This window comes from Myxine glutinosa, chromosome 7 (assembly GCF_964187855.1).
Source record: "Myxine glutinosa chromosome 7, kmMyxGlut1.1, whole genome shotgun sequence".
NCBI lineage: Eukaryota > Metazoa > Chordata > Myxini > Myxiniformes > Myxinidae > Myxine > Myxine glutinosa.
This window is the reverse complement of record NC_136267.1, coordinates 82658663-82683877: the sequence shown is the minus strand read 5'-3', so window position 1 is coordinate 82683877 and position 25215 is coordinate 82658663. Positions and strand designations below refer to the sequence as shown.

At 50.4% G+C, this 25215-nt stretch overlaps 1 protein-coding gene across 2 annotated transcripts in view; it reads left to right on the top strand.

Annotated features, from left to right (window-relative positions):
- The window catches only part of LOC137431358 (leucine-rich repeat-containing protein 3), a 32589-nt gene extending 12838 nt beyond the window's left edge, over positions 1-19751 (top strand). Inside the window, exons 2-3 of one of the 2 annotated variants that reach the window (XM_068122598.2) lie at positions 6452-6562; positions 17740-19751. In XM_068122598.2, coding sequence (XP_067978699.1) covers positions 17838-18650 — 813 coding nt within the window. In that variant the 5' untranslated portion in view covers positions 6452-6562; positions 17740-17837 and the 3' untranslated portion in view covers positions 18651-19751. The remainder of the gene's footprint in view (positions 1-6451; positions 6563-17739) is intronic. The other variant, XM_068122597.2, reaches the window with a different exon arrangement.
- Positions 19752-25215: the final 5464 nt, after the last annotated feature.

Sequence of the window (25215 nt, the reverse complement as noted above, 5' to 3'; positions counted from 1 at the left end):
CCTACCAGCAGGTCTAACTACCTGCGCACCTCCGCCACTGAAGTCGCCACCCGAGCTTACCTGCTCCTCGCGACTGCCTAACTGGGGAAGGCCCTCCCTGGCACTTACCCCCTCTATGCCCACCTTGGCATCGGGCAACCTTGGGTCCTCTCCTGGGATCCTCGGGCCCCACTCAAAAACTACAACTAACCGGCTCCCAGAGCCTACCTGCGGCCTCACCTGGCCGACAAACTACCAGTGGCGGAGTGCCTCAATAACCACACGCACTAAGTAAGCCACACGCCCAGCCATTCCACAGACTACTGCACCCAACAAAGCATTACTTGCTACTACCCGCACCACAGGTGTCAATATCCATACAATTTACCTATGCCCTCTACCTGGCTTTACACTACCCCCCGGGCTTTCGTGAATGGGTTCCACTCTCCCCCATTCGATCCTTTGCACCATGCACTCCACACCACTCATTCCACACCAACTACTTCCACACCATTTATCTTACACACCACTTATTTCTCACACCACTACTTTCACACACCATTACACAATTCCATTTGTCTCAACACAATTCCTCACTCACACAGCATCATCGAACTACCTAATTTTCCCCTAAACTCATGCTTCCCTCGTCGTCCCTTTACACTATGCACTCCCTTTCCTTTAACAACCACCTAAACTGTCTACGTCTCCTCTATAGTTCAGGTGTCCTACTTAAATCTCATGTCTCTACAGTCTTCTAAATCCCTAACATTATCCTAGCCCTCCCTCGGCTGGCTTCGGTGCCCCATGGAGGCAACCATTGCTGGCCCCTCCATGGGCCTAACACTGCCATCCCCCTAAACTAATGCTCATGCCCCCCCCCCCCCCCATGTGAGGAATGGTGACACTGCAATTCCCCCATGTGGGGTACACTACTCTCATCAGTCCACTACACTACGAGCCCCCATCTATGGAGGACATAGATTGTCACAGCTCGGCCTCGAAGGGCCGAGCGATCAATGCGGGTGGTTGATCGCCTGCTTGTGGTGTCCGTCCGGCATTTTCGAGCCAAGGGGGGAGGGATTGACGGGCCCAGGTTCAGGGCTCTATCCCTGCGCGGGGCCTCGTGGTCCCACGCATGATGGCCCAACCGGCCATGGTAGGAGCACCGCACCCGATAGGGTACGCGGCTCCAAAAACTCCTACCTCCCCTTGAACCCGGCCGATCGGCCTTGCCGCCATACGGCACCAACCATACAGTGCGGGGGCCAGCATGAATCGTGCACGCCGGTCCTTGTGAGACCGACGCCGCACCGATCCCCTCCGGTCCCTGCAGCACACAACTCACCGGGGGCTCACGTACGCTACCCGTCCCGCTAGGCGCTACACTGGTCTGTGTCGATGCATGAGCCGCGTCCTCACCACGCGTGACTCACTCCACACTCGCACACCCAGGCACACACGCGCCTTTCACACACTCCGGTGTCACATGCTCCGGCGCACACCACCCAGGCGCACACGCACCGTTCACACACAATGGTGTCGCACACTCCGGCGCACACCACCCAGGCGCACTCGCACCTTTCACACACTCCGGTGCACACCTTTCTTCCATGCACTCGGCCCTCGCACACTCCGGTGCACACTCTTCCGTTACACACTCCACACATGGAGTTAACACACTCTCGCTCCACGCACTCCCTCTCACACTCCGTACTACTCGTACACCGCACAATGGGCCCATCGCGAACGCTCGGGTCTTGCCTTTCTCCCAAGCGCGCCGAACACCCGTTCACGCCAAACACATTCGTGCCATTTTCGCTACTCACCTCGGGGCCCTCCTTCTCCGCCAGCACCTCCAAACTTTTTATTTCGTTTGCAAGCCCGGCATCACGGTGCAAATACAGACTTTGCTCAGGCTCCATTTCTACATACCGTGATTTGCTCCCCTTCTCTTCTGTCTCTCCTCCCATCTTTTTAACTCCAATTATTTCTTCTACCTCGACGATCGTCGGCGCCCCCAAAGTTTCCTCCTCCAACTCGACCTTCGCGGGCGCCCCCAAAATTTTATTTTCCAATTTGACGATCGTTGGCTCTTCTACACCCTGCGTCGCGACTCCCATAGCCCCGGGTAAACTTGGCTGTCCTTCGCTCAAGCTCGCTCCCCACGCGTTCTCCACACCGTGTCACCTCGTCACGTACCACCACGACCTTCCCGCTCGGCTTGCGCCCAATCTCCTCCCCCATTGTGTCCATTTTTTCACTCATCTTTTTTATTTCTTCCTTTATTTTATTCCTGTCTTCACTCGTCCTGACCATAAATGCCCTGCATTGTGCCATGAATAATTGCATGTCCAAACTCACTTGCACAATGGGTTTGGCCTCCGCCGCCAGCCGTGCGTGCGAAGCGTGGCCATTGTCTTTACTTACTGCCGCACCCTCTTCAGCCTCCACTATCAACTCCTCTTGTTGGTCCTGGGCCATTAATTCTTCCTCTATCATTACTCCCACCGGTATTTGACCGTCTTGGCCAGCCATGGTACAAATATAAACTTGATTTTACAACTAAATTTCGTGCGCTCGTAATTTTGAGCACGTGAAGCGCACTCGAGGTCCAAATCCCACTCCTGACACCGATTTGCTGCAGATCTCCCGAAGCCCGTTGACGTTACAAAAGGGGGGGGGGGGTTAAACCCATTTTTCCCCTTGGGCCTTCGTGTCCACGAGGCCGAGTCGCCACCCCCGCAGCGAACATGGAAAAGGGTAACGGGTCGACGCCGCATGTACCTTTGGTACCCATGCTGCTACGGGAACGGGGACCGGAACTCGTACAAGCCACGCTAATCAAGTACGCCCGAGCGGTGTGCATGACACATGACTTGTGCCGTTACTTTTAATGAACCCGATTCGAGCGGTTCTATTCGTACGATGCTAGGCCAATGGATGGAAAGGACAGGAACGATCAAATAAGAGGAAGAACACAGGTTTATTTATATAATAAATAAAAAAAACACCTTTAGAGGCCATTTTTCCCCGCAAGCGGGGGTTGGCCTTTTTCGGGACCGTGGTTGTTGTTGTTTTTTTTGGTCCCCTTTGTGGAGGTGGAGCAGCTTTATTTATAATGTACAATATTCAGGATAAAGGGAAGGGGACACAGAGCAGAGGCTTAACAGTTTTAACTTATGCCCAGACAAAGGGGCCACTCACTCACACGGGGAAAAAGAAGGAAGGAAGTTCGCGCGCCAACCGTGCCTTGCCGTCGGTCGCTCCGGGGCAGCTCGCCCGGTGTGGCCCTCTGGCGGTCATGGCATGTATGCAGGGAAACGCAGGCAGGAGGAGATCGCGCATCTGTGGCCCGGAATGGGTCATCTCCACACAGTGCGATTAATACAGCCGCAGGGCACAGGGCACGGGGAGAGTTCGTGTACAACGAGGCTATTTCAAGCAATTCAAGTCAAACACTCCGACTGGTTCTCTGGCTCTCGCTGGCTCTGACTCTCACAGGGGCTGACTCAACTCTCACGATACTCCCCGGTTCTGACTCTCGACTCGATGCGTCCACTCTGACTCAACTGAGGTGGGTGGCCCGGAGCAGGGTTTTATGGCCCCGCCCCAGAGTCTTACTCGAATGTTCCAAGCCCCAACTCTCGTTGCCGTGGTGAGCCACTCCCCTCGAGCTCTGATTGGCGGCACGTTGCTTACCGGCCACTCCCCCTGCAGCTCATCCCTTCGGCCTTGCCAGACTTGTTCCAGGCCAAGCACATGGCATGCTAGACCAATTGAGGCCTACTCACTGGCCCGCTCAACGCAAAACTAACACAGGAAAGGAGACTACCTTACATTTACTAAAAAATAACTGAACTACAGCGAGGCTACATGTTGTGGTGCGTCTACCTACGAGGGGGGTTATCCTTTATTCACAAAACCATAACAATACAATGCTGTCATCAACTAATCCTGTGTGCCAGTGTAATAATGCGAAGCTGGTTCGAATTTGAACTGTATTTTTGTTTATAACTATAACTAATTTGTCATCAATGACAGATAGAACATGACCAACACTAATGTATGCTTCCGAACTGATATGGCGAACAAAACCCCTCTGGCCATATAAAATGTGATATTCAACTTACATGTTTGCTTTGTTGATCAAGGCAGCTGGTCTTACAGCATGGTGTTCATTTGATACACCTCCTAAAATGAATATAACCATATTTACCTGTTTTCTGTGATCAGTGTAGATTATAAAAAATGGCAGTAATAATACCCAATTAAATTACATTAGAAAAAAAAAATGATTACTGCATAATTTGCCATCAGAAAATACCAAGCTAACCCATACCAAACTATTACACCCATAGCAGATGATTGACAACATGCAGATGATTGACAACTAGCAGATGGTTGACAACTGTTGCCCGATTAATTTGTAATAATTTGCAAAAAGAATTGTATTTTTTATCAGTTCTTTTTTATTACTAATATTTTGAATAAATTGTTATTAAAAATTGTATTCTTAAATTATAATCAGAGTAGATCCAGTTACTTTTGGTTAAATGCACGTTTTTCTTTAAAATTTATGGCGAAGCCCGTAGGGCAAAGCCGACTTGAACAGTGTTTGTCTTCCCGTATGTCTGTCTGTATGTATGTATGTGTTGTTACGTTTGTGGGGGTAGGGGATGAAATGCCCGAGTACAGATAGGATTGTGTAGTATTAGCATGGACCACGTGTGAGTATGAGGCCCATCTCGATGTATGTAAGTAGAAAAACTGTGAGATTAAGCTTGTTTCTTTGGTCTTCACATGGGGAGTGAAGACATGCCAATTAGCTCTAGGGTTTAAGATTAATCTCCCCAGTATGTGAATGCCTCCTGTGATTTCCCCTATGTTCTTACAATTATAACAAGCCAATCATAAAAACCCATGTTGTTAACCAACAACAACAACAACTACCGGCATAAATGCCAGCATAAACCCGAACATTCCCAATTGGGTGAAACCCCGCCCACCATCACCGACAGTACCCAGACATTGCGATCTACAAGTAAACCCCGCCTCCAAGGAATCGTAATAGACAATTAACCCTGCCCCACCAACCGACTAAGGAAAAAGACCCCGCCCAGTACAGGCGGAGAATCGGTGGGTGGTCAAGAGGGCCGTGAGGCCCCGCCCCCAAAGTGCATGATTGGTCTAGGTGATATCATCGAGAGACTTTGAGAATGGAGGAGGAAGAATCTCTCTCTCTTGTTCTGGCTTTCGTCTCAGGCAGTCGCTTTTGTCCCTGGTGCAATCGTGAGGAGAACTTTCAGAGCTCGTGTGGACTCTTTGTGTTTTTGGCTGGAAGAGGAAGAATCTGTCTCTCTCTTGTGCTGGCTTTCGATGGAGGCAGTCACCTTTTGTCTCTGTCTCTTGGCTGCAGCTGGAGTTTGTGCGCTTTTGGAGGGGAGCTTTCGGAGCTTTGGAGCATTTGAATAGTCAAAGGAGGGGGAGTCATTTGACTGTGATACTTTTTGGGGGAAGAGAGCCGCATCTCGCTTGGTGTTGAAGGCAAGGAGGGGCCGGCTAGCTGCTTGCTCACGCCTGGGCTTATTCGGCGCCATTTTGTTGGAGCGTTTCCCGCGCAGGCAGCTTCATGGATTGCCGCGACCATAAAGCGCCCAGACGCATTTTGAGACGCAAGCTTTGTGCCGGCTGATATAAAAAGAACATTCTTTTATTTTCTTTTATCATTCCCCTGATATGCATGGGGAATGATAAAACTGATGATGTCGTCGGATTGAACTCCATTCAATGTACAATGTGCACTGAGTGGGTTCATCAAAAAATGTAGTGGTCTGGGAGGGTCATTAACCAGTGTGGCAGCTACATTCAAATGCAAGGTGTGCACAGAGGGAGCTGCAGGTGGAGGAAATGTTGAGTTGGATCGTGGAGATGGCGTGAAGCTGGAAGGTGTGAAAACATTTTGCTACCGCGGAGACATGCTGAATGGAGTTTATTCCGTGGTATGAATTCAGGGGCTACAATGGCTTCCTTAAACATAACAAGTTTCAATGAAATAATCAATCACAATCAGCATAGGCAAAATAAATATACATAACACCAATGGAATGACCCTATCCCTCCCTTTAACATACACAAAGGCCACAGAATTATGTGAAGGAAGGCCAATTCATGTTGACACATTTAGACATCTAACGAAGGGAGGAGGGCGGGTTCATTTAAAATGACAAATGAAAAAGCAGCAGAAATAAGGTAAATTAAAAAGAGAAATAAAGGATTCTGGTTCAGGCCTGGTTTGCTTGCAGTTCTATCAGGGTTTCCAGGGGCGGATCCAGGAATTTCAAGACGGGGGGATGCATGAAGCTATAGCGCTGGGGGTGGGGGGGGGGGATACAAGGGGGTCTGGGGGACCTCCCCTAGGAAAATTTTCAAAATTGATCGTCAGAAACGGTATTTCGTGTGTTCTTGGCAGTTCCTTGCGTTCTTCCCTGGTTCAACAGATTCGCGATGACTAATGGTCAGATAGAGGAGCTGGTGAAACGACTTGCCCAGCTGTTCCTTCTGCTATAAATTGATGAATTTTGTAGGTGTGTGTGTGTGTGTGTGTGTGTGCGTGCGTGTGCGCGGGCATGTTTTTTGTATCCCTGGAATTTATGATTTGTGTAGTTCTTGCGAAATGATTGTTATGATCCCCTGAGTGAATTAGGCTAATTAGCTCCAAAGAATCCAGAAGAATTCCCATGTTTCAAAACGCACGCCATGTTAAGGTGTATAGAGCAGCTTAATAGGTTCTTCCATGGCATGACATTCTCATTACTAAATAAATAACAAAAACAATGATAATATTTTACAAAGCATTTATTCCAACTCGAGCACGATAGCAGGCAGGTATGCTGCAGGGCCATGAAAGGCGATGAAAATTTGGTCCATTTGGACCAACGGGCTCACTTGTAGTTATAAAAGACCTGCGCACTCCCATAGTGTGAAATGATGGCGATGACAGACTGTGTGCTGGGCAAAGCCCGGCACCGCCATGCGCCGAGGTTGTGAAGCTCAAGGCAGGGGGTTCTTCCCACAAAAGAGATCAGATAGGACAGCGGAATGTGAATTATTTTATTAATCGTAAATTTTGCTATTTTGGAATAGACGGCGCTTGTGTTTCTGAATGAAAATGTCACACACATCATGTGGGGATATGGTGAAGTCATGGTGCATGTTCATGAGGGCCAGAGATGCCATCCGACTTTCTCCCATGGAATTTCTTTGGTAGGTCTTCAGACGACGCAGGCAACAAAATGAGCGTTCGGCCTCACAGGAGCCGACAGGGAGGGTGCATCCAATATGGAGTAGGGCTTTGGTGGATGGAAATTCGTCTCCATCTACTGCGCAGAAACAATCCATGAATGTGCTTGGAAGCGTGTTGTTGGGCCTCCTTCTCCAAAACATTTGCCAGTCTCTAAGCTCATTTATCAGTCCTGCGGGATGTTCCATGTCGTTTTTCCAACGCAACAGCTTCTGATGTCGGGCTGGAATGTCGCAGGTATCGGCGATTATTGCGGATGGCATCAGCAGGAACAGATCACTACCTTCGCGATTTTCAGCACAGCATCGGGTGTCCATTTCCTGGCTGAGGTGGTCGAGAAATGGAATGCACATGTTTCTGAGGTGGAAGAGCAAGGGAGTATTGGCGGCAGTGTTTGGACGATGGATTTGTGGTTTTACAACTCTCGGCATTGTGACATCACCTCCTGCAGATTATATCATGGCCTTCGCATGATCGAACCACAGAAAGAATTCAGTTTCAGCATTTGACCGTAGTTGAGTGAGCGCGTTCTTCTTGTCGTCAATCATAGAGTATGCCTCCAGCACATCCTTGCCGTTGCGTTGCAGAGGGGGGGGGGGGGCGGAGTGCACACCCCCTGCACCCCCCCCCCCCGGATCTGCCGCTGGTTTCAGCCCTTTCAGAGTTGCCTGCAGAGCAAATAAGAAAATCTCCATAAAGTTTTGTCACTATTTATTCAAGGTTTGCATGACGACCGACTTCCACAGATACAACTCTCCAGACCATGCACCAACCCCGTCACCCCCCAGAAGTCACATGTTACAACTCCACAGTTTCATGATCTCCTCCTGACTGTAAGGCAGAGGGTCAGCGATTCCACCAATCAGCGCTCCCTCAGCCCTGACACATCTGCAAGCATCACCAACACCCATTTGATTTCTCAATTGGCAGGTAAGGAGAGATAGAGATAGAAAAAGGAGAGATAGAAAAAAGGTGGAGGCTCATCGTCTCTCCCTGCCAAACCCTCTCGACTCTTGACATGGGAGAGAGGGAAAATGGAGGTCTGTCTTTCCTTTAAGCCAAAACCTCTCTCAACTCCTCACACCTTACACAAGAAAGAAGGAAAATGGAGGTTCTGAAGGAACTGCGCTCCAACGCGAGTCAAAAGAATTGACGCGACCAAAGACGGAATTCGTCCGAGTTGCTTTATTGAAACAAAACAGCTCAGGTATTCTGACAAGCCCGTTTATCGGGCAGCAATATATATACACATTTATGTCGGGAAGTTTGCCCGGCAAAAGCTATACCGGGCATGCCCGGGTATCAAGGGCGAGCCTTGGAAAGGTGAGTCTGGACCTGCCCGGGCGTGTTTGGCTGCGGCCTGGCAAGTCGAGGCTGGGCGTGCCCGGGCGCTCTGGACGAGCACTGGAAAGGTGATAGCGGGCATGCCCGGACGCTCTGGGCGAGCCCTGGAAAGGCGATAGCGGGCATGCCCGGACGCTCTGGGCGAGCCCTGGAAAGGCGATAGCGGGCATGCCCGGACGCTCTGGGCGAGCCCTGGAAAGGCGAGAGCGGGCATGCCCGGGAAAGACGAGACCGGGCGTACCCGGGAGGTTCGGGCGTGCCCGGGAACAGTGAGTCCGGGCATGCCCGGGAGAGGCGCGTCTGGCCGTGTTCTGGCCGGTGCAAGGCGATTGTGTGCATCCAGCGGTAACCGCTACACACGCCCCTCCAGAATCGACCTGCACCGGCAGGGTCAATTTAAGGGGGGTCCGGATGACCCGGCCAAAGCGACCCCTGGAGGGTCGTGGGGAGGGGTCCGACATGGTGGTGGGTGGTCGAGCGGGGGGAACTGTGGACGGGGGGCGGCCTCGCCGCGGAGGAAGGGCCAACCGTGGTGGTCGGTCGACGTCCATGTGCGCCGGTTTGAGGCGGTCCACAGAAATCCGGTCCAGCCGACCGCCGAAGTCGACAATGAAAGACTTGTCGCCCCGTCGCAGGACCCGGAAGGGCCCGTCGTACGGCGGCCGGAGTGGCCCCCGGTGCGCGTCATGACGCACAAAGACGTACTCCGCTGTGCGAAGCGCCGGGGGGACGTAGGACTGGGGGCCACCGTGGCGGGACGCCGGCACGGGGGCAAATCGTCGGGCGGCCTCCTGGAGGTCCGAGCGCTGGCGAGCGGCGGACCAGGGACTGGTAGCGTCGGGCACGAATTCGCCCGGGACGTGGAGCGGCTGGCCGTAGACGAGCTCGGCGGCGGACGCCTGGAGGTCTTCCTTGGGGGCCGTGCGAAGGCCCAAAAGGACCCACGGCAGCCGGTCGGCCCAACCGTCGTCCTGAAGGCCGGCCATGAGTGCGGCCTTCATGGAGCGGTGAAACCGCTCGCACAACCCATTGGCTTGGGGGTGGTAGGCCGTGGTGCGGTGCAGCGTGACCCCCAACGAACGGGCGACCGTGCCCCAAAGCTCAGACGTGATCTGTGGGCCGCGGTCGGACGAGATGTCCGCTGGTGCGCCGAAGCGCGCGACCCAGGTGGCGATGAACGCCTGCGCCACGTCGGCGGTGGTGGTGGAGGTGAGGGGCACGGCCTCCGGCCACCTGGTGGTCCTGTCCACCATGGTGAGCAGGTGGGTGAACCCCCGCGAGGGGGGCAGGGGACCCATCAGGTCCACGTGGACGTGGTCGAAACGCCGTTCAGGCACGGCGAAAGGTGCCAGCGGGGCCTGGGTGTGGTGGTGGACCTTGGCTCGCTGGCAGGCCGTGCAGGCGTTGGCCCAGTCGCGGATGTTTCGTCGAAGGCCGTGCCAGACGAAACGCGCCGACACCAGCTTCTGAGAAGCTTTCCGGCCCGGGTGAGAAAGGCCGTGGATGGAGGCGAAGATGCGGCGCTGCCAGGAAACGGGCACGATGGGGCGAGGCTGGCCCTGGGAGACGTCGCAGAGCAGGACGGTGCCCGCGAAGGGGATGTCGGCCAGGCGGAGGCCCGTGTCCGCCGTGCGGAGTGCCTGCACCGAGGCGTCGGTGGTCTGGTCGGCCGCCATGAGCGCGAAGTCCACGCCGAGGTGGACCGCGTTCGCGCTGGCCCGCGAAAGGCAGTCGGCCACGGCGTTGTCTTTGCCGGCGACGTGCTGGATGTCCGTGGTGAACTCCGACACGGCAGAGAGGTGGCGCTGCTGGCGGGCCGACCACGGCTCCGTGACCTTAGCCATTGCGTAGACCAACGGCTTGTGGTCGACGAAAGCCGTGAACGGGCGGCCCTCCAGGAGGTGTCGGAAATGGCGAACGGCCAGGAATAGCCCGAGCAGCTCGCGGTCGAACGTGCTGTAGTTTAACTCGTTCGGCCGGAGTTGCCGGCTGAAAAAAGCGAGTGGCTGCCAAACCCCGTCCACCCATTGCTCATGGACGGCGCCCACCGCGTAGTTGGAGGCGTCCGTAGTGAGGGCGATGGGCGCGTTGAGCACCGGGTGAGCCAGCAGCGTTGCGTCGGCGAGGGCCCGTTTGGCGCTGGCGAAGGCCGCGTCCATGGCCGCGGACCAAACAATGTCATGCTTGGCCGGCTTGCCCCGGAGGGCCTCGTAAAGGGGCCGCATGAGCTGAGCAGCGCGGGGCACGAATCGGTGATAAAAATTCACCATGCCGAGGAACTCTTGGAGGGCCTTGATGGAACGGGGACGCGGGAATGTGGTGATGGCCTCGACCTTGGTCGGCAGCGGCACGGCCCCGGTCTTGGTGATGCGGTGGCCCAAAAAGTCAAGGGTCGTCGCGCCGAAGTGGCATTTGACCGGGTTGACAATTAAGCCGTGCTCGCTGAGGCGACCGAACAGTGTTCGGAGGTGGAGGAGGTGCTCGGCGCGGGACGTGCTGGCGACGAGGATGTCGTCCAGATAGACGAAAAGAAACGGCAGGTCGCGCAGCACGCCGTCCATCAAGCGCTGGAACGCCTGGGCCGCGTTCTTGAGGCCAAATGGCATCCGCAAAAATTCGAACAGGCCAAACGGCGTGATGACGGCCGTCTTCGGGACGTCGGCCGCCTGGACAGGTACCTGGTGGTAGCCCCGTATCATGTCAATTTTCGAAAAGATGACCCGTCCCGCCAAACGGGCGGAAAAGTCCTGAATATGCGGGATCGGGTACCTGTCGGGGGTGGTAGCGTCATTGAGACGGCGGTAGTCGCCACACGGGCACCACCCACCCCCCGGCTTTGGCACGATGTGCAGTGGCGAGGCCCACGCGCTATCGGAGCGCCGCACGATGCCGAGGTGCTCCAACGCGTCGAATTCGGCCTTCGCCACGGCGAGCTTGGCTGGGTCGAGGCGGCGGGCCCTGGCGTAGACCGGCGGGCCCGTAGTGGATATGTGGTGCTCGATCCCGTGCCGCACCGTGACGGCCGAAAACGTCGGCCGCGTGAGGACCGGGAATTCCACGAGCAGGCGAGCGAACTCGTTCGTTGCCGGGAGGGCGCACGCCAGTTCGGTCGGCGCGGAGCTGCTCATTGTGCACGCCAGGGAGCTGAAGGTCTCGGCGTGGACAAGGCGACGTCGTTTGACGTCGACCAGCAGCCCGTGCGCGCAGAGGAAGTCGGTGCCCAGCAAAGCCACGGGGACGCTGGCGGTAACAAATGTCCATTGAAAGCGCTGGCTGCCGAAGCAGTGGGTGACGACGCGTGGGCCAAAAGTGCGTATGGCCGAGCCATTAGCAGCGACCAAAGAGGGGCCGCAAACTGCGTCCAGCCTGTCCTGCTCGGAGGCGGGTACGACGCTCAGTTGGGCGCCGGTGTCGCGCAGGAAACGCCGCCCAGATGCTTTGTCCTGAATAAACAGCAAGTTGCCCGAGTGGCCGGCGCTCATGGCTGGGAATGAACGCCGGCCCGGCCGTTTCCCGACCTGCCGAAAGTGCACGGGGGCCGGCACGTCCGAGCCTTGTGTCCGAACCTGGCGTGGTAATAACACCATGCCCGGTCAGGTGGGGGCCCCGGCCGTCGCGTCGGAAGCGGGCGGTGCGGCGTGGCGGCCGCCAGTTGCACCGGCAGTTCGGCCTCCAACTGCGCAGGGCGCTCGGGCGTCGTGGGCGTCGCCTCGGACGGCGGCGGGCTCCAGGTAACCGCGCCGATGTGCTGGCCCGCCGAGGAGATCTTATCGGCTTCCCTGGCGAGGGCGCGGGAATCCGTGATCAACGTGCCAGCCAGGGCGAGGCGTACCGGGTGAGGCAGCTGGCGAAGGAACATCTCGCGGAACAGAAAATCCGGAGAGTGCTCACCGAGCAACGAGAGCATATAGTCCATGCGCTCGGACGGGCGCGTGTTGCCGAGCTCGGGCAGGTCAAGCAGGCGCCGTGCGCGTGCTGCCGGTGAGAGGGCGAAAGCGTCGAGGAGGAGTGTCTTCAGCGCGTCGTATTTGTCAGCAGCCGGCGGGTGCTGGAGGAGGCTCAAGGCGCGGGCCGCGGTGGCGGAACCGAGCGCTGCCACAACATGGTGGAAGCGGGTGTCGTCCGCGGTGATGCCTCGCAGGGCGAACTGAGAGTCCGCCTGAGCGAACCAAACAGCCGCGTGAGCCTCCCAGAAGGTAGGCAGTTTAAGCGTCACTGCCGTATCCATGTCGGTAGGTCACCAATGAAGGAACTGCGCTCCAACGCGAGTCGAAAGAATTGACGCGACCAAAGACGGAATTCGTCCGAGTTGCTTTATTGAAACAAAACAGCTCAGGTATTCTGACAAGCCCGTTTATCGGGCAGCAATATATATACACATTTATGTCGGGAAGTTTGCCCGGCAAAAGTTATACCGGGCATGCCCGGGTATCAAGGGCGAGCCTTGGAAAGGCGAGTCTGAACCTGCCCGGGCGTGTTTGGCTGCGGCCTGGCAAGTCGAGGCTGGGCGTGCCCGGGCGCTCTGGACGAGCACTGGAAAGGTGATAGCGGGCATGCCCGGACGCTCTGGGCGAGCCCTGGAAAGGCGATAGCGGGCATGCCCGGACGCTCTGGGCGAGCCCGGGAAAGACGAGACCGGGCGTGCCCGGGAGGTTCGGGCGTGCCCGGGAACAGTGAGTCCGGGCATGCCCGGGAGAGGCGCGTCTGGCCGTGTTCTGGCCGGTGCAAGGCGATTGTGTGAATCCAGCGGTAACCGCTACAGTTCCGTCTTTATTTCGAGCCAAAACTGCTCTCGATTTCTCACACATTACATGGGAGAGAGGGAAAATGGAGTCTGTCTTTTCTTCGAGACAAACCCTCTCGACTGCTCATACCTCACACAGGAAAGAGGGAAAATGGAGTTCCGTCTCGTCTTTTAACCAAAACCCCTCTCAACTCCTCACCCCACACGGGAGAGGGGAAAATGGAGGTCCCTCTCCTTTAAGCCAAAAGCTCTCTTGACTCCCCCTTTCTTCACTTCCCTTACAGCCAACAAGAAAGGCAACATGCCTGATGTGGTGCATAACAAACAGTTTAATTTTCATCAGTTCACTAAAGCAACTATTTATATTGCAAAACAGTCAATGTCTTTCCTCTTTACTAAAATAAAGTGACATTACCTTCCGTTCTTAGCCATGAAGGCAAAGTTTGAGCAAGGAGGATTGCTTCGATCTCTCCATGACATCGAAGTTCGAGTATTTTACCATTTGTGCCTTTGTCAAATTTCCACTGGTTATTTTATTGCGTACGTGTAATTGGGTGTTTCTAGTTCGTTTTGATTTTGTAATTATTGCAAACTTGTGTGTAATTAATCGTTTTTTGTTCGCTCCTCGTGCACGGCCTGGTCTATCTAGGCTCCCCCCACCGCCCATCGTTATATTGTGGATATGTTATTTCCTTCGCTGTATTTGCTTGTTTCTTCGGTTTTCTTTTCTCCCCCTACCTCCCACGAACATCTTATCCTTTGTCAAACGTTTTAAATACAATTTTTAAAAAACTTTATTAATTCTTTTTATCTTCGCTGACACGTGCTTGTTCTCTCACCTTCTCGTCTCGCCTTGTGCCCCGCCCCCTTGTCTCGCCTTGTGCCCCGCCCCCTTTATCTCCTTTTTCTCCAGCCTTTCCAACTCTAGTTTCCTCCATACTTACTCAACCCTTTCTCCTTCTTTCTCAAATCCACGTCCTCACCTAGGGACTTTTCCCAGATTGTTTTTCACGGTTTTGTTTAAATATTAATGAAATAAGTTTAAACTTTCCCCTGCGGTGTTTTATTCAGTGGTATATTACAACACGCTGTTTTTCTTCCTATTTAAAAGGCTTTTTTCAATTTCCTCTACAATTCATTCCACTTCAAAAGAAAAAAATCTAACTATTACAGTTCCTCCTCCCTACATTCTCCAAACTGACCTTCATTCCACCCATCCTCTATCGTTTTTAAACGGACCACTGACTTGAAAATCACAATAAACCCAGTTTGTAATAAATGCTCGTTTTTCATTAATCATCCACTTTCTAAACTCCCCCTCACCCCTCCATTTCAATTTTCCCCCCTCACCCCTCCCCTCCAAATCTCCCCCCTTGTCCCTCCCCTTCAAATCTCCCCCCTCTCCCCCTCCCCTTCAAAAACTCCCCCCCTCCCCTTCAAAACTCCCCCCTCACCCCTCCCCTTCAAAACTCCCCCCCCCCAACACCTCCCCTTCAAATCTCCCCCCATTGCATCTTTCTCCAATTCTCCCCCCTCCCCCCTCCTCAAAAAACCTGCCTCCTCCTCAATTCGTCTCCCTTCTATCTCATACCTCCACCTCCTCCAACCTTATACTTTGCTCTGCCCCCCTCAAACAACCTCACTGTGCCTCATCCCATCATCATCAAACCTTTTGCACTCCTCATCCTTCCCTTTCTCCTAACTCTTCTGCAATCTCTGACACACTATCAACAGCTCTCTCTACCTCCCCCTCTCACCCTTCATTTTACCCTACCCCTCCCCTGTCCTGCACCCGATGCCCCCCCTCCCTCTTCCTTAACGGTATGGACCTTAAACATCCAGGGCCTTCGCTCAAACCTGATTGATCTTTCCATACATGTTGCTTCTGACAAACCAGACATAATCTGCTCAACAGAAACTTTCCTCCTCCAAGATGTCTCTGATTCCTTAATATCTCTACCTTAATACCTCCTCCGCTATGATAGACCTGAACCTCGTCCTGGTGGTGGGGTTGCTATCTTTATCAAAAACTCTCTTCCTCACTCTCCTTGCACTGCCCTCTCTCCACCCTACCCCCAGGAGTACCTCTGGCTATGGCTTCCTCTCCGCTTCCAACTTTTGTTCATATGTGTCCTGTACCGTCCTTCAAACAGTGATGACTCCATTTACATTTCGCTGTCTGACAACATGAACCAACTTCTATCCACTCATCCCAACTCTGTCTTCCTCATATGTGGTGACTTCAACTGTCATCATGCCAGCTGGCTGGGTGTGGGTACCACTCTCACAAGCCATGGCACCTCAGCAAAGGACTTCTGCGACTCATTGGGACTGACACAATCTGCCAATGTCCCAACCCGGATCTCAGTCAATGGAGTATCTTCTCTTCTAGAGTTGGTTATGAAAAACTTCCCTGCAAATGTCTGCTGTTCTTTTTGTGCTCCAATCGGTTCTTCTGATCATGTGCTTGTTAAAGTGGATATGTCTCTGGCCATTCTCAGAGAGCCTCCTCAGCGTCGACGAGTCTGGCATTTCACTCAGGCCGACTGGCATGGTCTTCAAGTGGACTGGCATGGTCTTCTGCCCCCATCTCTTCAAGCAGTCATCAATCATCTGCCCTTCCTGCCACCAAACCTGTTAGTCACCTCTTGCGACCCGCAGGGAATTACCAGTGAACTGGTACTCAATTTGCTGACCTCGGAAGGATGACAGGCTGAGTCAGTCCCCCTGGCGTTAATTCAACGATCGACCGGGATTCGAACCCAGGATCCTAGGATCCCAAGTCGGCACCCTAACTGCTAAGCCAACACAAGGCTCAATATAATGCAACTTAGATTGAATAATAATGTATGTATAGTAATGGTAACAGGAGTGCTGGTAGTTATACATTTATTTTCTGTTCTGTTGTGGACGTTTGTTCCTCCAGTAATTGACTGGCACCTGGAATTCTGTTGGAAGCAACCTTATGGACATTATGGAATCACTATGCCACAAAATGTCCTACTGCAAAATTAAACTAGAAAGCATCTGAAAATACAAAGACCGGCCATGCATCCATTTGTATTCAGACGTCTTCTTATTCTTCCGTATGCTCAAAATAACGAAAACTGTTTAAAAAAATACAAAATGAAAATTGACGATTTTATGCAACCTTGAACTTTGGCCTTTTGATGTAAAAAAGAAACCGAAACAATCGACTTCTACCTTTTGATTAGTGAACCAATTCAGTGACCCGATTTGCAAGTTATTAAAATTTCAGATCAATCGGATGAAAATTGATGATTTTATATGACGCTGACCTTTGACCTTTGACAAAAAAAATTTTCACCTTATCCATATTATCATACGAGTAATAAAGTTTGGTTGAAAATTTGAGCTATTGTCATCAAATGGTAAAAACAAGTTGTTGTTTTTTTGTATACAAGATCGAGGCTCGTGTAAGAGTTAACATTAATCACACAAAAAAAACCGACAAGCAAAACATACAATAAAGGGAGCGGGAAACAAGATGGGGAGAGAGAGGGAAGCACACAAGTACAACAGCAGAGCACAGGAACATCGGGAGATCTGTGGGAGGGAGAGGGCTTGGGGGGAGGAGGCGTGGGAAGGGGTGGGTGGAGGGGGAGAGGTATAAGCCACATGGACACTGCTAGGACTTCCAGGAAAGAAATCGGTATTTCAAAAAAGTGGATCTGGGGTGAATTAACGGGGGTAGAAAAGATCAAGGTTTTGGATGGGGGAAGATAAGAGAAGGTGGTGAACAGCTGTTTTAAAGACCTGGAGGGAGGAGTGGGATTAAAGAGAGTGAGGGAGTTTGTTCCAGACGCGGGAGTAAAGAGGAATGAAAGAGTGAAGGTGAGCAGAGAGTCTTGATTTTGGCAATTTCACCAAAAGAGGGTTTCTGGAAGGTCTTGTGCGACCTGGAGGAAGTTACGGCCCGGGCACACACACCCAGGTCCAAGTTACGGCCTGGACACACACACCCAGGCAGACACACACAGACAGACAGACACACACAGACAGAAGTAATTACAAAACCCCGTCTACTGCTGCGCAGGGGTCGGGCTAATTATTTCTACCATTACAGGAATTACCCGATCAATATTATATACTGTTTCGTTGAAAAGGCTTTGCTGATGAGTTTTAAACAGATAAAGATACAAATGTGTAAGTGCATCATAAGTAAGTCCTTGTGGACAAAACAGGAGCAACTTCAAAAATGCTGCTTTGGTCCTTTTGGTTTCCACTAGGACGCAGTCAGTGCAAGATTGCTAACTTTGCTCCATGTGTTTTTCATTATTGTTCGCATAGTGACCACTGTTTGAAGTTGTTTTTTTGATAACTTAGCGAATGCCTTTTATTCCTCCAGGGAAATTCATGGGAAGGCCTTTGTATTTATGCCCTGAGGCCGTTCTCTAAGTGGCCTTGTGCATTGGGCCACCATTCCCATTCCGCAATTCATGCACAATGCGGTTTCCAGCAATCGCATGGTTCAAAGGACAGCGCTGCAATCAGACCTGGTTGCGGGATCCCCGGAGGCAACTGTCATTGTTGCTGCTGGTTGTGAGCATGTCACTGTGTGGTGGTCATGCCTGCCCTGTCATTTGCAACTGCACGCGGAAGGCAGGTGGGTTTCTGGCTGTACAATGCAACAAACAAGGCTTGGCTGAGGTTCCAAAAGGTCTCCCAGCAAACACCACGCTGCTTTCGCTACGTTCAAATCACATTGCTGAACTCCACAACAATGCATTTCTCGGGCTTGCCTGGCTCAGAGAACTTGATCTTTCAGATAATGTTGTGGAAACCGTTTATCCCGGTGCTTTCCAAGGAGTCCAGGATAGCCTTCTTTTCCTGAACCTTTCGGGAAACCAATTGCAAACTTTGTCCAAGACAGCTTTTCAGCAACTTAAAGCGAGCATACGCCTTGATGGGAACCCATTGCATTGTGGATGCGACCTCCAAGAAGTGTTGAATTCAATTCACCTTGACCCAGGCACAAAAAGCCATTTGACTTGCGTTACCTCCCAACAAGAAAGCGTTCGTGGAAGACCATTCATCCAAGCAGGGCAGGAAATGGACTGTAATATGCCACGAAAAACGATGGATGTAGCCATGTTAGTCACCATGGCTGGATGGTTTACCATGGTGGTGGCCTATGTTGTGTACTATGTACGGACAAACCAGGAAGATGCACGGCGTCACTTGGAGTACCTCAAATCTTTGCCTAGTGATCAGTTCAAGCCGGCTCAAGAAGTTGACACATTGAGTACTGTATTATAAGAGTATGTATGTCCTTTTTCAATATTGTTTAAATGTTTCCCACACCCACTTTTTCATTATTCCTATTGCTTGCTCGATGGATAACCTGGAATTCCTGGACAGGCATTAGCTGCAGAGTATCTTAGACTTGATCGGGCCATATATGAGGCTTTTTTGCTTGTCCGAAGCAATTTGTGAGCAGATGTTCTGTACAAGTTTTAAGTGTGTGTGCTCCAACTGCTCCATGTGTAAGTATCTTAGTTGTGATCAAAGCAGGACTAGTTTGCTATCGAGTCCTTTTCATCCTACAGCAGACACCAATATTTTAAGGTAGCATGTGGAATATACCCACTATTTGTGGAATATACCTGGAAATTTTGAAGAAAAAAGTATTACTTAATATGAGGTTGGAGTACATAGAGCATCAAATTATTTTTACATTTCCTGGAAGTGCAGCGTAATGGTTGTTTTCCGTTAGGTCTGAAACTATTGGGATGAACCCTGGACTGGACACCGAGCTATCCTTCTGTTCTGTTCAACCTTGTTTAGAAAAAGACTAAGGCCAAGGTTACAATCCAAATGATCTATCCTGTGTGTTGTATTTGGCCATCTTTTCCAATTTGAACCTATTTCCTCATGTTGCCTTTTAAGAGCAAGAAGTTGTGAATGACTTGCATGCTGCTTATTTCTGTAATCATTCTTCACTTCTCTTTCCCTACCTTCCTCCTCTTTCCCATGGATTTTTTTGTTATTGTCCACTTATGTCGAGAAAAGATGTGCAAGATCACCGAGTTGAACAAGATGAGGAAGGATGTCTCCCACATATTATCTATCTCATCAGGGTTTGATTCTTGCCTGACTATATAAACTGTTGGATTGGTGCTTTGCTTCATCGTGTCACAGACTGTACCTTTCCTCAGATGGACGTTAAAGCTAGGTGTCCTATCTGATAGCATTATCTGGTGGATGTCAAATATCCCACCTTGTCTGTTATGTAGAGGAGGCTATTGGGGGCCAGTACTCTGGCCAAATTACATCTTAATCACTATCTCTTCCCACTTTTCTTCTTTCGTATGGCTCAAATGTGGGATCTATGAAATAAAAGTTCCTGTCTTCAGCCAATCACGGGTTTGTGGCATCAGGCTTTGTAGCTCCTGCCATCCTCCTTACAGGTGATGAGTTGGGCAGGCCTGCACTAGATGGCCTGCAATCTGGAGGTTGCCACTTTCACATAAAGGTGATGCCACTCGTCCCCACGTGCACATGTTGCTGCTGAACTGGCCAAAACTGCCAAAAATCAAGACTCTCTACTCACCTTCATTCTTTCATTCCTCTTTTCTCCCACCTCTGGAACAAACTCCCACACTCTCTTCAATCCCACTCATCCCTCCAGGTATTTAAAACTGCTGTTCACCAACAACACTCATCTTCCCCCATCCAAAACCTTGTTCTTTTCTACCCCCATTAATACTCCCCAAATCCACCTCTTTCAATCATTCATTCCTGAAATTCCTAGTAGTGTCAATTTGTTTTATACCGTGTACCCCTTCCCTCCACCCTCCCACCCCCCAGCTCTCTCCCTTCCACAGATCACCCTGTTCTCTACTGTTGCTGTGCTTGTGTGCTTCCCTCTCTCTCCCCATCTTGTCTCCCCCTCCCTTTATTATGTTTTATGTGTCTGTTTGTGTTTTTTGTGCTAATGTGTGTTTCATGTGCTAGCTCTTACATGAGCCTCGATCTTGTACATAAAAAAATAAAATAAAATAAAAACAACGCCAGTTTGAAGCCAGTTCAAGCGCAACCATTCCTTCCAGGGCAAGTCACATGCTGGAGGTTTAGTGGAGGTGAGTAGATATTGTAGATGGCCTTCAGCTTGACTGTTTAGCAACTGGATATTTTGCCATGTGTGTCTGCTCGACCAATAATCTGAAGTGATGTAGGGTTGGGTCTCTCTATAATGAAGAGCTTGCAGCTTTTCTATCTTTGAGAGGGCAATTCTTCCATGTGTTTGTTATTTAGTGGGTGTTATGGGTTGTTATAAGCTTTGACAACTGCCTTGTGGTAGTAGCTACATACTTGAAGTGGTGGGGGTGACTGCCAGTAATAACTCAAAGGTAGCCTGTCAGTGTGGGCCATAGACATCCACAGGGTGATCGCAGAGATGCAGATAATTGCACATCCACCTTTTTAAATGATGACTTCTGCCTCATGCAGAGAGGCAGTATTCTGCAGGGGTGTACACCAATGTGAGTGTTGAGGTTCAGAGGGTAGATAATTCAGCTCCCCAGTTGTGGCCACGTAGTCTATGGATCAAATTGGTTCTTGCAGATACTTTTACTGCTACCTTTTGTGCATGCTGTCTGAAGGTCAGGGTCAGATCAAGGTGCATGCCAAGGTAGGTAGGTGTGTGGGTGAACGGGAGTGAGGTGTTGTTCAGCTTGACTTTCAGCTTTTTCCTTGTCTTGCTATTCTGCGGATGGAAGATAGTGCAGACCGTTTCCTGAGCATTGAGACGTAGGCACCAGTGGTAGAGGTTCATTGTTACAACGTCTCCGCAGAGTGTTCACCTTCTTCAACAATCTTACTTGCACGTAGGATGGCGATATCATCAACAAATTTGATTCATCTTGGCTTTGGGAGGTCTGACGTGTACACTTTGAACAGGAGTGGTGCTGTGACAGGGCCTTAAGGAACACCATTCTTGATCGTACTGGGCTGTCCATTCTGGAGAACCCAGATGCAGATGTTTGAAATTATCAATTGGAGAAATGGAACTGATGGCAGCCTTGAAGTGCAGTGCAGTTTCAGCAGCAGATTTGGTTTCAGACAGTATAATATGCAGATGATAGACAGTCAAGGAAGACAGCAACAAATTTTTGATTAACTCTGAAGACTGCTTCAACAACATTTCTTACATCTTGGACCAGATCTTCATTGCTACAATCTTCCTGAAGCCTTCTTATTCTGGTGTGAGTGTCTTTTTTTGCAAGTGGCTCTGCCATATTTAAGATGTGCCTCTGGAGAACCTATAAGGGAATATATAGGAGTGATAATGGCCAATAGTTACCTCTGGCATCAAAGGTGGGCAGAGGTTATGTTTTCACCCCTGTCTGTCTGTTTGTTTGTATGTGAACAGCATATCTCAAAACATTGTTGACGGATTCGGATGAAACCTGGTGGACAAGTTGGTTGTATGACAAGGAGGAATTGATTCGATTTTGGCAAAGATCCGAATCCGGATGCGGATCCGAGAATTTTTATCAAGTGGTTCTTCAACATTGAGTGATAGCGCTAAAAATGACATGTATCATGATATCTCAAAAATATGTTGACGGATTCGGACAAAACTTGGTGGACAGGTTGGCTGTCTGACATGGATGAAGGGGTTCGATTTTGGTTCAGGTCCAGATCCAGATCCCGCCTTTCAGTGGAATACAAAACGTAAACTGGTCAGCCTGGTGGAGGTACGCGCTTTACTGAGTGCCGTTATAGTTCTTCATGTCATTGCTAGGCTTGTTTGGCTTCAGGGTAGCCACAGCATTGGCTTTCCTCCACAGCTAATGCATCATTGATGAGGAGAGGCAGTGGACATGATGCTCCTGAGTCAGTTGACTAGGTGAGGGCATGCTTCCGCTGCTCTGCATGGATGTTTTCTGTTCCAGGTCCTTTGTCCAAGCTTCAAGTCCAGAGCAGATTTGAGCTCCTCTGGACTGAAATTCACAGCTAGTCGATGGTCAGCACTTTCTGCTTTCTGGAAATCCTTAGCCCATTGTTTACTTGACAGTAGAAAGCTCTACCAGACATCTTTCTTCTTGACAGTAAAAAGTTTGATAGCTGCCATTCCTGATGAGGGCCCTTGCCAAGGTGCCAGGTGTAACCGGATGGGGTTGCTTCTTGGCTGACCTGCCGGTGAGTCTATTTGTCATTTTCCACGCTCGCTGGCTGCAATGGGTGAAGTCAATGCTTGTAACAGCTTCCTGCCATCTGACCCTATTGGCCTCATCCAGTCTCGATTTCAGTTCGACAGTTGCAGAATGGGCCTCATCATCATTGATGGCATTCTTGACTGTGTTGCGCAAATACTTGCACTCAAATTCCCATCAAGAAATTTATACCTTCCGGTGACAATGAGGAATGCATGAGTTAGAGACCACCATGATGGACTGACAGAGAGCATTATAACGAGAGTCAATGTCCTCAAACTCAGGGGAGGGTGCAGTGAGTAATCCAGGATTTCTCTTATCATAGCCTGATACTTCTTCCAGTTGGCCTTTCGGAAATTCCAGCACTTGACCGGTAATGTAGGTATAGGGACAGCTTAGGGAGTGTCTTTTATGAGGACTGGATGATGGTGGGATTTGGGGAAATTATCTAGTGCTGACATTTGTGGAGTGGTAGAGTGATCAGCATGCCACCAGGCCAGGCTGGTAGGAATGCCCCCATTGGCTTGTCCACAAAGTTCCCGGTTCTCATGTATCAAATAGTAGCTGAAGGTCAAACTGGGACACCCAATCACACATGGTATCGCCATAAGGAGAAGAGCAGTTGTACCTCCATTCAGTGTGTGGATGGTTAAAGTCTCCAGCAATAGGTGCAGGTGAGATAACAGTAGGCAGGTTGCGTTTGCACACATTGAAAACATGTAGAACCTACAGTGCATTCAGAGAGTATTCAGACCCCTTTACTTTTTTCACATTTTGTTATGTTGCAGCCGATGCTGAAATCGTTTCAATTCATTTTTTTCCCTCATCAATCTACACTCAATACCCCATAATGACAAAGAGAAAACAGATTTGCAGATGCAGATTTATTAAAAAGAAAAAACTGAAATATCACATTGACATAAGTATTCATACCCTTTGCTATGACACTTGAAATTTAGCTCAGGTGCCTCCCATTTCTCTTGATCATCTTTGAGATGTTTCTACACCTTGATTGGAGTCCACCTGTGGTAAATTCAATTGATTGGACATGATTTGGAAAGGCACACACCTGTCTATATAAGGTCTCACAGCTGACAATGCATATCAGAGCAAAAACCAAGCCATGAGGTCGAAGGAACTGCCTGCAAAGCTCAGAGACAGGATTGTGTCGAGGCACAGATCTGGGGAAGCCTACAAAAAAATTTCTGCTGCATTGAAGGTTCCCAAGAGCACAGTGGCCTCCATAATTCTTAAATGGAAGAAGTTTGGGACAACCAGGACTCTTCCGAGAGCTGGCCGCCCGGCCAAACTGAGCAATCGGGGGAGAAGGGCCTTGGTAAGAGAGGTGACCAAGAACCCGATGGTCACTCTGGCTGAGATCCTGTGTGGAGATGGGAGAAACTTCCAGAAGGACAACCATCACTGCAACACTCCACCGATCTGGGCTTTATGGCAGAGTGGCCAGACGGAAGCCAAACAGTTCAATCTTGGTTTCATCAGACCACAGAATCGTGTTTCTCACAGTCTGAGAGTCCTTTAGGTGCTTTTTTGCAAACTCCAAGCGGGGCTTTCATGTGTCTTTCACTGAGGAGAGGCTTCCGTCTGGCCACTCTGCCATAAAGCCCAGATCGGTGGAGTGTTGCAGTGATGTTTGTCCTTCTGGAAGTTTCTCCCATCTCCACACAGGATCTCTGGATCTCTGCCAGAGTGACCATCGGGTTCTTGGTCACCTCTCTTATCAAGGCCCTTCTCCCCCAATTGCTCCGTTTGGCTGGGCGGCCAGCTCTCGGAAGAGTCCTGGTTGTCCAAAACTTCCTCCATTTAAGAATTATGGAGGCCACTGTGCTCTTGGGAACCTTCAATGCAGCAGAATTTTTTTTGTAGGTTTCCCCAAATCTGTGCCTCGACACAATCCTGTCTCTGAGCTCTGCAGGCAGTTCCTTCGACCTCATGGCTTGGTTGTTGCTCTGATATGCATTGTCAGCTGTGAGACCTTATATAGACAGGTGTGTGCCTTTCCAAATCATGTCCAATCAATTGAATTTACCACAGGTGGACTCCATTCAAGGTGTAGAAACATCTCAAATATGATCAAGGGAAATGGGAGGCACCTGAGCTAAATTTCAAGTGTCATAGCAAAGGGTATGAATACTTATGTCAATGTGATATTTCAGTTTTTTCTTTTTAATAAATTTGCAAAACATTCTAAAATCCTGTTTTGTTTTCTCTTTGTCATTATGGGGTATTGAGTGTAGATTGATGAGGGAAAAAATGAATTTAAACGATTTCAGCATAAAGCTGCAACATAACAAAATGTGAAAAAAGTGAAGGGGTCTGAATACTTTCTGAATGCACTGTAGATACATACGATGTGCCATTTGTAGCCAACATTTGGCTGGGAGATAGAAACTACTTTGCAATCCTCAATAGTAGCTTTCACAGAGTAGCTCGGCCATGATGTTTACTAGGGGTGACAACTACTAGGTGGTAGCCTGTAATTTTAGCTCTGCTTTGATCACACACGCTTCTTTAAGAAGGATTATGAGCATGTCATATGAGTTTGCTATTCTGTGGAGCACTTCCTTTTTAGCTGAGGTTAAACCCTCCATATTCAATTGGAGTATACCTGAGGCACAGGCATCCATGCTTCATCCGGTGTTTGT